This window comes from Astatotilapia calliptera, chromosome 3, assembly GCF_964374335.1.
Source record: "Astatotilapia calliptera chromosome 3, fAstCal68.1, whole genome shotgun sequence".
Classification (NCBI taxonomy): Eukaryota; Metazoa; Chordata; class Actinopteri; order Cichliformes; family Cichlidae; genus Astatotilapia; species Astatotilapia calliptera.
The window spans coordinates 65,506,589-65,520,288 of record NC_137424.1 but is presented as its reverse complement, the minus strand read 5'-3'; the positions used below and the strand labels follow the sequence as shown (position 1 = coordinate 65,520,288).

Sequence of the window (13,700 nt, the reverse complement as noted above, 5' to 3'; positions counted from 1 at the left end):
TTTAGAATGATTTCTTACTCATGATTTATATGATCGATAAAGTTTATTACAACGTTACAGTGAAACAAAAAATATGGACCTAAATATTTATTACACTCTCACTGCAGTATTTCTATGAATCGAAATCCTTGTACAAATCAGTGAAATCAGTGTGAAATTGTAAATCTTTGTAACGATATGTTACTTTTACTACATTGATTATAAATGATAATTAATGATAATAAATCTTTGCACTCATTAACATATAAAGTAAACAGTTAAAGTAAATCTGAAACCTTTCCAAAATGAATTCTGAGTGTTTCCAAATCTTCAGTCCGGCTCATAAACAGGAACTTCTACTGTCACGCAGCACAAAATTTAAACTGAAGCACTGCTGCTGTGGCTTCACCACAAACCCACATAACTTCCTCTTCCTCTGAGGGGGCAGAAATCCTGATGCTGGGATTGCAGCAACATTGGTCCTTTAAATCATGTGACCTGAAGGTCTATATTTGGTGTCATCGACACGGCCCCCGTCTCAAAGTGACATCGTCAACAGCGATCTGTCCACTTCGTCCAATCCTCCGCTCGGCCTTGAGCAGCACCTGCACGCACACACATCCGTCATCATCAGCTTCACAAACTCAGCTCAGCAACAAATTTGGGTCATGTACGTCTGCCTCACCCTGTCCAGAGAGTGTGTTGTCAAGGTAACATGCGTGTGTCTCCAACCGTGCCCACCTGTCCTACTCCAGAGGGCGGGGCCATACCTGCAGCAGCAAAAAGTGTTACAGAGGCGACTCCAGCAGGAGTTAACAGTCGTGGCACTTTGACTCGAGTACCTTTGGTCTCGTCCCTTTTTCCTGACGAACAGCTGCAGCACGCCCACGTGATGCCCCGTCAACCAATGGGAGAAGGAGAGACACAGGTCGCCATGGCTCCAGGAAGGGACTACCTGGATGGCCAGTCGAGCACCACGGATGCTTGTCTGTCCCGCCTTCAGCTCGGGGACAGATAGGTACCACCCACCTGAGACACATACGATCATCAGAGCAGAAACTGAATTGAAACTAATTCTACTTTTCACTGGGAACACATCATGTCAATCAGACATCCTTACTATGACATGAAAATGTGTGTGTGTGTGTGTGTGTGTGTGTGTGTGTGTGTGTGTGTGTGTGTGTGTGTGTGTGTGTGTGTGTGTGTGTGTGTGTGTGTGTGTTACCTGCAGGACTTTGAACCGTCTCCCAGTGTAGATCTCCCTCACTGTCAGACATCCAGTCACAGAGTCTGTGACTGAAGCTGCAACGGAGCTCCCCGACCTCTACGATCAAAGAAGGGAAACAGGAATGCTACTAAAGTCACCAGCTGGGGGAAGTTTGATATGACCCTGTAATCTCCTCTTTTAAACAGGGGAATGAGATGTGTCTGCTTTTTTAAAAATATGAATATTAACCTCCTTTATCACGCAGTGTAACCGGTGCTTACCAGGATCGTCTCTGGCATCTTCCGCGATGTTTCCCAGCTCGATGTCAAACTCCCACACGTGGTTGTGACCGGGATGTCGAGGGACTGCAGAGCACACACACAAATAAGTAAACGATCAGTTTATCCTAAATGTATTATTTGGTTCATGCTGATATTCAGTATTTAAAATGCTTCTAACCGCCCATCAAAGACATTCAGTCTATAAACCAACAAAAGCAAACACACCAGCACATATATAAACTGTAAAATGTTAGTCCTCTTCAACCAACACGCAGGCTTTGTATACACACATGTGAAAACCAGACTGAAGTCCAAAGTTTGCAGTTTTTACTTTCTTACATATCCTAAAAAAAATTTAAAATCTAGATTAGCATGCAAAAACTGGTTTCATTTTTCTACCTTTGTTTATTTTCATGAATCTTTAACTGGAAGACATCAATCTAAGTCACTTCTTTGAATTATTTTGGCTTAGTAACAACGCAATCAGACAAAAACTTACTTCAAGACCTCCCAGTAACGATTTACAAAAGGTAAGAATACTGGAGCAGTGATTAGCACTACTGCTTCACAGCAACACCATCCTGGGTTCGACTTCACTGTGTGCCTTAGAAGAATCATCTTTTTTCAAGATATTTTCTCTCAAAATGAGAAAGAAGCATTGACAGGCTTGTTTTGAACTTTTTTGGAAGGAGTGTTTCAGCACTTCCTTTAAGATATTTCTCACATGTTTAAAAAAAATCTCATTTTAAGAAATCTTACCAAGTGAAATCATCTTACTGCCAGATTATTTTGCTTGATTATAGTCTCGATCTTCTTAATTTTTTGTTTCTCATATTAAGTAGCTAATTTTTGCGTTTTGAGAGGAGGCTTCACATCCACCATGATCTTGGTGGAGCTGCTGAAGCTCTAACTGACAGTGTGAAGCTTTATAAAACTTTAAGTAGACCAAACATACTGAAACATGAAGGTTAGCTTTAACGCTATTGTATCTTCTGCTTGACCTTATTTCATTTTTGACTGTTTTTGATATTTTTTACTTTGTTGCATCTTCTTAATCGAGCATTGAAGTCCAACGAAAATAGAAATTTCTTTATTTTTGTAATCAAGTATTTCATGTTAAAAAAGTACTCTAAGTGTTTCATTTGACATTACTGTGAAATTCAACAACACACCAACTAATTTAATTAGTTTTCTTTTTCTTTCTGCTTTAACCTCCTAAGACCTGAACTCTTCCACGACATGTATTTTTAATTTTTCTTTGATATTTGGGCATATTGGGGCCCGATGAATGTAGAAAACAAAGAATTACCAGATTTTTTTTTCAACCTTATTTTTGTTTTTAAGAAAATTGAGAGCCACATATGAGGATATTCGTTTAAAATTTTGATAGAACAGTAGCAGTATAATGTCCTCGTAAGTGGATATCAGGCCCCTGTACACCAAAATTGAGTATTTTAGTCTAAATAACTAAATCAATAATAATGTGATGTCCACATATGTGGAAGCCAGGTCCTAGGAGGTTAATATTAAATGGCCTGCATTTGTATAGCGCTTTTTTAGTCCTTAAGGACCCCAAAGCGCTTTACACTACATTCACACACTGGCAATAGCAAGCTACATTGTAGCCACAGCTGCCCTGGGGTGCACTGACAGAGGCAAGGCACAGGACACAGGTGCCACCGGGCCCTCTGACCACCACCAGTAGGCAAACACGGGGTTAGTATCTTGCCCAAGGATATTTGGCATGCAGCCAGGATGCAGCCTGGGATCAAACCACCGACCTTCTGATTAGTGGCTGACCTGCTCTGCCACCTCAGCTATAGCCACCCCAATTAGAATTTACACAAGTGTTGGACTTTCTTTTCCATCCATCCATCTTCTTCCGCTTTATCCGGGGCCGGGTCGCGGGGGCAGCAGCCTAAGCAAAGCCCAGACCTCCCTCTCCCCGGCCACCTCCTCCAGCTTATCCGGGGGAACACCAAGGCGTTCCCAGGCCAGCCGAGAGATATAATCTCTCCAGCGTGTCCTGGGTCTGCCCCGGGGCCTCCTCCCGGTGGGACATGCCCAGAACACCTCACCCAGGAGGCGCCCAGGGGGCATCCTTGTCAGATGCCCGAATCACCTACTCTGGCTCCTTTCGATGTGGAGCAGCAGCTGCTCTACTCTGAGCCCCTCCCGGATGGCCGAACTTCTCACCCTGTCTCTAAGGGAGAGGCCAGCCACCCTTCGGAGGAAGCTCATTTCTGCCGCTTGTATCCGCGATCTCGTTCTTTCGGTCACTACCCACAGCTCGTGGCCATAGGTGAGGGTAGGGACGTAGATCGACCGGTAAATTGAGAGCTTCGCTTTTACACTCAGCTCCCTCTTCACCACGACGGACCGGTGCAGCGTCCGCATTACTGCAGCTGCAGCCCCAATCCGTCTGTCGATCTCCGGCTCCCTTCTCCCATCACTCGCGAACAAGACCCCGAGATACTTGAACTCCTCCACTTGGGGCAGGAACTCATCCCCGACCCGGAGTGGGCTTTCTTTTTTCTTTTTCTATTTTTACTGGTCAACATTCAGATCTGCATCTGCATCTGTCCCATATTACAGACACTGAGTCACTTTTACGTTGGGGTCCGTGAAAAGTTCAGACTTTAGTCCTTAATAGTTTTTGAGAAACTGATGATTTTAGTGTTTGAAAAAATGTCCTGAAAGTTGATGAACTGGCTTTAAAAATAAAAGTATTTGATACATGAAGCTAACATTTCACAGCAAACATTTTATAACATTAACTTTGTACCTGGCCATAATGAAACACAGCAACAAGAGCGACTTCTTCCCAATTAATTAATAAACAGTGTGATTGGGCGAGCTCATACTCGGCAGGTCCGTGGATGTGTGCTGTGTTTGTGTGTCCTTACTGTGCACGTCTCCTCGCTGCTTTTGTGTCACGTCTTTGTTGATCTTGTTGTTCACCGTGGTGGTTTGCAGCGAGGTACTCGGCAGCACTGTAGTGATTGCTGGTGTTGTTGTTGTTGGAGGAGGAGGAGAAGAAGGTGTCGTCTGGGTTGTAGTTAGCAGAGTGGTGGGTGTAGTTGAACTTGCAGTGATGGTAGTAACATTTGTTGTTGTACTAGGAGTAGTAATAGCAGAAGTGGTGGACGGAGGAGGCGTTGTGGGAGTTGTCGTATCCATTTCAGTTGTAGTAGTAGCAGCAAGTGTTGTTGTTGTCACAGTAGTGGCAGTAACTGGTGTAGCAGTGGTATCAGTTATAGGTGTTGGAGTGGTGGTCATAACATCAGTGGATGTAGACAGGGAGGTTGTTGGGATGGGAGCAGTTGTGGTGGTTGGAGGAGATGTAGCGGTAGTGATGATGGTGGAGGTCATGGGAGTTGTAGTTCTTGGTCTCTGCGGTTCTACCATCACTTTGGGGATGGCTATGAGTAAAACAAAGAAAGTAAACTTTACTGCTGCCTCAGAGTTTGAGGCCAAAAACAAAACTTGCAGTCGGGGGAACTGCTGACGTGCTTAAAAACAGTGTAAACCTCAGGGAGGACAGGCAGGTGAAAAATGAGTGGTTGTTAGGCGATATTTGTACAGTCTGGATAAATTGTGTGCCATTAACTGATACACAAGAGGCATAAGACCAATAAAACAACTGGAACAAGAACTAGTGTGCTGGGACGTAAAGAAGTGAACTTAATCTTCCCATCAGCTGTAAAGAAGAGAAAGAGATTCAGGTTTCCTTCATGTTTCCATGCTGTTGATCTACACAGGCTGTTCTCAGACCCAACTTTATATTATATAATCTGTTTGTCTGTCTATTGTTTGTCTGCTAAGACATCATATTTAGACTTTGTGTGATGTTAGTCCAATGACAGCATTTCAGAGAGAATTTAAATAGTTTTAACTTGTATCTTTTAACACAGGTTCTCTCCTGTGAAATACAACTTTTTTTAAAAACCTATATATTAATAGGTAAGTGTACACTAATATATAATATATATTACTGTTGGCAAACAATTAAAATATTGAATCAGATTCATCACTGGGTTACTGTGGATTAATATTGATTAGTCACGATTAAATATCCTTCATTTTCATTCTATATTAATCGCATTTCATTTTGCATGAGCAAACAGACTCAAGAAAAAGGGAAAATATACGCACTTAACATGTTTATTGAACAGCTTGAACATTCACGTTAACAAAAAACTCTGTAAACATTTATCCCCTCTCTCTCTCTCTGTCACTCTTGGCGAGGCACTTCAAGTCCTTGAAATGAGGAACCAAAGCTATGTAAAGAGCGTGTTCTCATTGATATTAATAGGTCTGCAGTTTGTTGCAATCCACATGGCATTGTTTCAGTCAATATGTCCGAGGTAGACTTACTGAGTCCCCTGCTCCGTGAGTGGTTTGTCGCAAGCTGGGTGACGCATTAGCCAAAGTCCTAGCACCATCCCAGACTAATGTATGCTTTGGGTCAATGTGAAATTTTAAGCTCAAAGTGCTTCGGTGAAAAGAAAATTCCTTCTGGCACAATGTGCATAATGCTTTATGTCGGTCGACTGCTCCGTCTTGTTATTTTTTAATACTCAAATTTCCCATTGAGAAATCATTATCATCTTCCATATAGAGTTGATTGGTTCAGCTGCCCGTCACTACCAGATCAACTGCCTATTTGCGAATGTGCATAGGTAACTCTACTTGGACAAACTGCCCGAAATGTGTTAGCTGAAATATTTCAGGGATTTTGAGTCATTCTGTGCTCCAGATGCGTTAATTACATTAAAAATTTTAATCGCGTTGACCGTGATGGCGGATTAATTTGCTTTAACGCGTTAGTTTTGACAGCACTAATTAAAACATAATACTATAAAAGATTATGAAATCCAACCTCAAAGGAAAAAATTCACATGGCATATTGCACTGTGTCATTATTTATTTAAATCTAAACCAGAAGCAGTGTGTGAAGATATGACAAAGCCAGTGTTCATTATGTTGTTTCAGCCCAAAGTGGAGCTAATTATAAGCTCAACACCTTTTTTAAAGTTTTGTGTTTTTGGTGGGGAAATTTACAGAAGCAAAGCTGAAGTTCAGCTCAGACTTTGAAGCAGATTTTATCATTGAAATGTGTCTGACTGGTGCCTGCAGTTCACCAACACCTGCCTCTCATCTGTCCTGAGTAGCAATAAAAGAGTCAGAAGACAGAGACTGAAGGAAGGTCTGGGACACTACCGAATCAACAGATCTAAACTTTTTTCCATCATTTTACTTTACCGTGCTGATTATATGATTGTGTGAAATGCAGCATACAACTTCAGAACTCGACAGATTTCTCTTTTTATTTGAAACGACAAGAAAAGTCTAAAGAATAAACCCTAACCTAACCTTTTAAGAGATGGACAGGTGTTTGTGATAAAGAGCTGTTTTTACCTTTGCAGCTGCCGTCTTTACACTTGCACTTTGGAGACGATGGATTCAGAGAGCAGAACGGACGAGTGTCCTTATCTGGTAACAAAGAGAGAAACGAGGAAGAAGCGCCTTCTTTTCTTTTTTCTTTTAACTTCTAACAAATTAAACTTCATTCTGATTAAGTCTGAAGAATAAGTTATTTACATCACCAGAAATCCGTCTAAAAAAATGAATTCGACTAACAAAGCATATTTTTATGGCTAAAACAGCAGATAAAACATTCCATTAAAACAAGCAGCAACCTCCAGAACTAAAAATAAAGCCAGCATGGATTTGATAGACTGCAGTCCCTCTAATGTCCACTTGAGGGCCCCCCAAACTCAGTCAGTCCCCACAGACTCAGATGTCAAACTGGCCAACTTCACAGCAGACTAAACATGTTTCCAGCCTGATACAAAAAACGAAAACCATTGTGGTCTTTATAGATCATTGGAAACAGGCAGATGTCGCTGCTAGCTGTCTGCTAGGCTCCACCTCAGGTAACTAGAGTCCCTGAACTGGACCTGTGGCATGTTTGTCATATTATGCTGTTATCGGAACATTTTACATGTAATTGTCTGACCGCTAATATGGCTGCTGTGAAGTTAATTGCAGTAAACCTATCTAACTATGGGTTAGATATTTAGATAGGTGTGATGCACCCATACAGTCTTGTGATGCTGCTTGCAAACCAAATACGCTAGCATTAACTGATAAGTTAAAACTTCACCTTCTTGTCCAAATATGGTCACTTCCCCCCCAAAAATTAATTAATTAATTAATTAATTGAAACAGCAGGGCAGTGGCTAAAATGCTAAAGAGTCTATGTACAGCCACAGTGACTTAGCAGGGAGTTTTGTGAATAGTTAAGACATTTTATGTATAAGAAGAAATGAAAGCTCTGTAAAATCACATTTTATTTTATTTTACTTTAATCTCCAGGGTTTTAGCCTCACCGATGCAGGTGTACCGCCCGTTGATGTACACGAGTCTGAAGCCCAGGTGACATTTACAGATGAAGCTCCCGAAAGTGTTCACGCACTTTCTGCGACGAGGACACACGCCTCCACCCAAGAAACACTCGTCGATGTCTGAACAGAAAGAAAAAGGTGGAGGACGAAAGATGATCCTGCACTTCTTCATCCAGGAATTTAAAAAAGCAAGCTAACTTACCGACGCAGGTGCGTCTGTCTGGACCGAGGCGTAACCCTGGCGATGGACAGGTGCATCGCACTGCCCCTTTGATCACCTCACAGCCATACTGACAGTTGGCATGGTAACAGGTTTGGGCATCTGCGAGCGTACAGACACCGAAAAAAATCAAAGTATGACTCACAGAGAAAAATAAACAGGACAAAAAGGATTATAATGTTTGTCTTTACTAAGAGACAACTCATAAAACACTCTGCACAAGAAAAACAAGTAGGCCTCATAAAGCTGGTGACTGCACTGTGTTTTAGCTTATAGCTCACACTGAACACGTGCATAAATACTTCTGCGAAAGGGAATCGAACGCTCGATGAGTAACTCACTCCTGCAGCTGCCGTCCGGCTGCAGCACGTACCCGTCCACGCAGTAACACTTGTAGCTGCCTGGCGTGTTCATGCAGCGGTGTTTGCAGGGCCGAGGCTTCACGCCACACTCGTTCAAATCTGAAACTCACACACACAGAGGGGGTATTAAACATAAAACTCCTCCCTGTTTTCACTCATCTTGTCAGCCTGCGGGATTAACCTTTGACCTTAAGCCCTGAGCATTTTAAATAAGTGTGTGTTTGTAAAAACACCTCTTGCTCTGAGACAAAAAGTGCATTCCAGGTGGAACAAATCACCCACTCCTCAGGTAAACACCTGGTTTAACCCTTTATTACCACAGGCTCAGTAGCAGGGCCATTTTACAAGTGCTCTTTAAATTTCCATTTGTGCTACAGACAAACTTGAATCATCTTTGGAAAGGAGAGAAGACGGGCTTTATGCTGACAGTTGATTTATCGTGGCAGCACAGAAGAAAATCAGCTCCAAATAGATTTTGCCATGTGCGCTTCACATTTTGGGCTCGAGAGAAAACTGAAATGGTTCCTGAAAGAAGAGAATTATTTTATAATTTTGCAATTTTGTGTGTTAAAGGGTTAAGTTATCTAAATGAAAGGAAGACAGAGCGGTGTGCTCTGAAGTGTTGGAGAAACATCTGAGTTTAGATAAACTCAGGACTGAAACCATCATAAGCAGGACGGTCGTCATGGCTTCAAAGGGCTTTTTGAGGTCTCTCAGTGAGTGTCCTCTCAAAGACAGAAGTCCAAACACACACAGCTTCTGGGGGGGTCTCCAGATGCTGTTTTATGGTCAGGATATGAGTCATAATGAAGCCTCTAATCAGGACATTAACACTGTGTGTGGGTGGAGTAGGCCTAAGATTAGAAACAGTAGTTAGAGTGTGTTTGTGTGTTTTGGGGGTCTTCAGGTAAAACACGCCCTTGCAGGTCAAACAAACATGACAGGAATGCATCTGTTTTGTTGAGGCAAAACAGATGCATGATGGGCAATCTGATCTCTGTGAAACCAGGAGTCCACATCTGGACCAGCTCCCTGCAGATGTGCTGAAGAGTTCTCACTTTGTGAGCTAACTTTATGAGCAATCTCCTATTCTGTCAGGTTATTAAAAGGCAGTTTTATATCTATCTTAATTTAGAAACACACCTGTGAGGTTCACTGCTGCACTGCTCATGCACTGAGGTTAATTTAGAAGCAGATCCACAGTCAAGTTTTAACATGCATATATATTAACATACAGCTTTCGTACTTTCTTCTCTGTACCCACACACACTAGCAAAAATCACACTAGCAAGATGTGACTGAAGTACAGACTTCCGGCTTTAATTCAAATGGGTTTAACAAAAGTGCTCAGGAATCACAGCCATTTTTACCCAGTTGATTGACATCAACTGCTTGGAAGGCAGCTATGCTAACCACTATACCTCCAACATTCACAACCACCAAACAAACATGAATGAATGACTAAAGGCAAAGGCTTCACAACAAGGTGCAAAACACTGGTTAAATTCAAAAACATGAAGGTGAGATGAGACATTTTTATCAGAATGATGGAGGATAGAAACGGGCAATGATCCAAAGCACCACAGTATCTATCTCTGCCATGGTATGGCATGGCCAGTTTAAAAAAATGTGATATTCCTTATTAACAGCAACACAGCATCTGTGCATCACTCATATCTAAATGTAACACCTCCATTTAATTACAAATGCATAAAAATAGAGAAGTTTGAATAGGTACGTCTGAACCTGGTGTACTCTGTGCTGAGTAAAAAGACATACCTTGGTTACACGCCTTTCCCGTGTATCCTGGGTGACATTTGCACTGGTCTGGTTTCACACACTCTCCATGTTTACAGCCCTGCTGGCAGTGAGCTGCACACACACACACACACACAGAGGGTGTTAACATACACTGAATCATGTACAAACATATGTCAGGCTGACTGGCTGCAGATCAGTTTTCAGTCCTAAATAAAATAACACACTCCGGTCTCTGCAGCTGCTCCTTCAGTGTTTAAACCCTGAACAGATGCACAAAAACACAGTTAAAGCTGATTTCCTTCCTTCCAAGCAGCTGCTGGTTTAACAAAGAACCATCAGTCAACACAGTCCAGTTTATTTGTCGACTGGTTTCCATCACCAGTCTGACTGTGGTCCCCCATTGAAACAAATGTAAACTTTCTCTAACCAACATGCTGGTTTTGCTGGGGATGCTAGCTTGCTAGCATTAGCTGACAGCTGATCACTGAACCCTAGGGTTGAAATACCATCATGTCTGACCTCACAAACCAACAAATGCCTGATCACAAAAGCTAAAACTGAAGCTTAAAAATATGCAGGTTAAAAAAAAAACTACAAGTGACATCACTGTATCTACTGCCTTCTTCTATATACAGTCTGTGTCTTTAACAGCTATCAGCAGTCGCATTAAGTAGGTTAAAAGGAAAGTCCACTGGCCGATCAGTTGGTTAGGGAGGATTTTAGCCTGACTTCACTGAAAAGACGTATAAATGTGTGTCCTTACGTTCACATCGCCCCCAGTCCAACTGTTTCCAGCCCCAGCAGCACTCCACGCTGTTTCCATAGCGACAGAGTCCACGGGACAACGTGGCCTGGTCCGCCCAGCTGCAAACACACATGAACACACAGCATGTTTGAGGATCATATCATGTTGTTAGGATTGGGGCGTTGTGGGGGGGGTGTTGCTGCCTGCACGGGGTCATGTGACCCTGTGGATGAACAAAAATCCAATGAACTGTTAGGACAACAAGAAAAGACACAGAAACAATCTGAGGGAGAAACATGACTTGAGGCTTTAAAAAACTACTCTGTGGCTCCATGACTTTTTTATGTCGCCTGTACTAGTTGAGACCGGCTGGAGAGAGAGAGAGAGAGAGAGAGAGAGAGAGAGAGTGTGTGTGTGTGTGTGTGTGTGTGTGTGTGTGTGTGTGTGTGTGTGTGTGTGTGTGTGTGTGTGTGTGTGTGTGTGTGTTATTGACATCTCCTGTTTCCTGGTGCCTGTCTGAACATGAAATATATCAGCCATAGAGGAGGGGAGGGTGCTGTGCGTGCCTTTTTTCCACTCCCTCCACATACTTTCCCCTCTTCATCATGTCCTCCTCAGTGTTCCCATCATCATTCATTGCTAGTTATTTTTTAACTCTGGATTTTCTTCTTCCTTTCTTCCCAGGTCTCTCCCCTTAGAAATGAATTCACGGTTTTAGTTGCTGTCTTTTAGTTAAAATGTTCTTTAATTGCACAGACATTAAAGTGTTTGACTTGTTTGCCTTTTCTTCAGCACTGCTTCTGAGCCAAACCCTTTAATTAGAAACAAGACCATGCAGAAAGGAAGAAGACGCTCGTGTTTTGCACAGGTGTGCGTTACTGTGACTGTCACTGAAAAGCACCAGACAGTTGAAATGTATCATTGTGAGCAAGATTATTTAGAATTATCTAGTTACATTTATTTTTAAGACATGTTTTCAATGAAATTGCCTTAAAAAAGCTTAACCAGCTAAAACGAAAAAGAAATTCCTGACCTGTCGTGGTCCAAGCGCTGGCCCCGTGTCCACAAACAGAAGCAAGACAGGAGAACTATGGTCAACATCCTGCGGTTTTAACCCGGGACACTAAAACTAGCACGGCCCGGGTTAGTCAAACAGTTCGCTCCAAATATCTCGGATTTCGGCAGGGAACCGGTACCCGTGCAAACTTACACAGTGCGTAAAATAAAAAAAACCCGAGACATTTAAAACATGCAGTTGGTTAAAAAGAAGGCTCATCAAAAGTGCAAAAAGCCGCTGAATCCAGTGAGTAAAACATAAAAATAGATCAAAAACGACATGTAGAATAACACAGCTGCGATGCTAAATGTGAGAAAAATGAATTAAAAGCCGCTAAATCATTGCGCTTCTCACTGCCCTGCGCGCGAGCAGGCGCGAGAGAAAGAGAGCCGGGAGAGTGTCCTCGCGCGCTTGAATTGGACTGTGTGGAGTCGCGTGCCGGGGAATAACCCGACAGACATTCGGACAGCGCGCGAGCAGGAAGTTTATAGTCGTTAACACGAAGACGGATTTGTTTCTTTAACCCCCCACGCGCTCTCTGTTGATGCATAAACACAGATGGAGCGTAGGCGCGTGGGGTTATTCATTCACGTCCGTTTTCATGAACATCTTGCACCAATCAGAGCCTTTCACTTCATGAAGCTGTGACGTCATGTTCTTAGGCAGTCAGGAACGACCAAAGTTACAATGTTAATAAATAATTACTGATACTTTTTTTCTCACTATTATTATTGACGGTAGTACTAGTAATAACAACAAGAACAATAATAACAGTGTTATTTTGTCATCAACATTTTAACTGCTGTAAAAATAATTTAGGCAATATGGAATAAATAAAATACGGTTGACACTGTGTTACTCTATATCAATATTTAAGATATTAACATAGATGTTTAAATTCTGATAAGAATATATAGTTTGCAGTTTATGACCCTCGTATATGTGTTCATGGATAAATAAAAACAAAGGGATAACTCAATGAAAGCATGGCAATTTTATAACAGTTATATTAGAAGTTAAATGATCTCATTAGTGATAATTAAGGATGTGGTTCATGTTTACAAGTAGCTGGCACAGCTGTCAGGAGCTGGCTGATTTGTTGTTTTCTTTTGGAGATTACAGTCTTTGTAAAATCTGTGAGTTATATAGGAACCAAAAATACCAGAGCTACAGCAAACTTTATATGTGTGCGCGTGTGTGTGTTAACATCAGTGATTACATTAGCTACAAATATGCCGTTATGTATGTTACAAAGTTTCCTCAGTTGTCTGTATGATGAGCAGATAGAAAGAAAAAAAGCTATTTAGTGCTACAATGAGCAGATTTCAGCTTGTGTACAGGTAAATGGTCTGTATTTATATAGCGCCTTACTATTCCCTAAGGACCCCAAAGCGCTTTACACATCCAGTCATCCACCCATTCACACACACATTCACACACTGGTGATGGCAGCTACATTGTAGCCACAGCCACCCTGGGGCGCACTGACAGAGGCGAGGCTGCCGGACACTGGCGCCACCGGGCCCTCTGACCACCACCAGTAGGCAACGGGTGAAGTGTCTTGCCCAAGGACACAACGACCGAGACTGTCCAAGCCGGGGCTCAAACCGGCAACCTTCCGCTTACAAGGCGAACGCCCAACTCTTGAGCCACGATCGCCCCAAGGTAGGACACAGAG

General features: G+C 42.3%; 1 protein-coding gene across 2 annotated transcripts; it reads right to left on the bottom strand.

The window, feature by feature from the left end:
- Positions 1-24: 24 nt before the first annotated feature.
- Positions 25-12,449, bottom strand: LOC113019469 (nephronectin). 2 transcript variants are annotated; one of them, XM_026163209.2, is made up of 13 exons: positions 11,999-12,449; positions 10,984-11,084; positions 10,239-10,331; positions 8,439-8,558; positions 8,080-8,199; positions 7,863-7,997; positions 6,889-6,963; positions 4,374-4,889; positions 1,468-1,551; positions 1,205-1,303; positions 822-1,008; positions 665-749; positions 25-584 (listed from the first exon to the last, which is right to left on the bottom strand). In XM_026163209.2, exons 1-13 carry the CDS (start codon positions 12,064-12,066, stop codon positions 498-500), a joined length of 1,770 nt encoding a protein of 589 aa, XP_026018994.1. In that variant the 5' UTR covers positions 12,067-12,449; the 3' UTR covers positions 25-497. The 2 variants fall into 2 exon arrangements, with proteins under 2 accessions (XP_026018994.1, XP_080154894.1); XM_080298768.1 differs by having other exon boundaries at positions 8,439-8,564; positions 11,999-12,413.
- Positions 12,450-13,700: the final 1,251 nt, after the last annotated feature.

Excerpts from the sequence above, each read along its gene's own strand:
- LOC113019469 (XM_080298768.1), bottom strand. The coding sequence starts at position 12,066 with ATGTTGACCATAGTTCTCCTGTCTTGCTTCTGTTTGTGGACACGGGGC. Across the intron at positions 8,565-10,238 it reads GGGAAAGGCGTGTAACCAAG|TTTCAGATTTGAACGAGTGT; the intron begins GTATGTCTTTTT and ends TGTGTGTGTGAG. Across the intron at positions 750-821 it reads AAAAAGGGACGAGACCAAAG|GTATGGCCCCGCCCTCTGGA; the intron begins GTACTCGAGTCA and ends TTGCTGCTGCAG.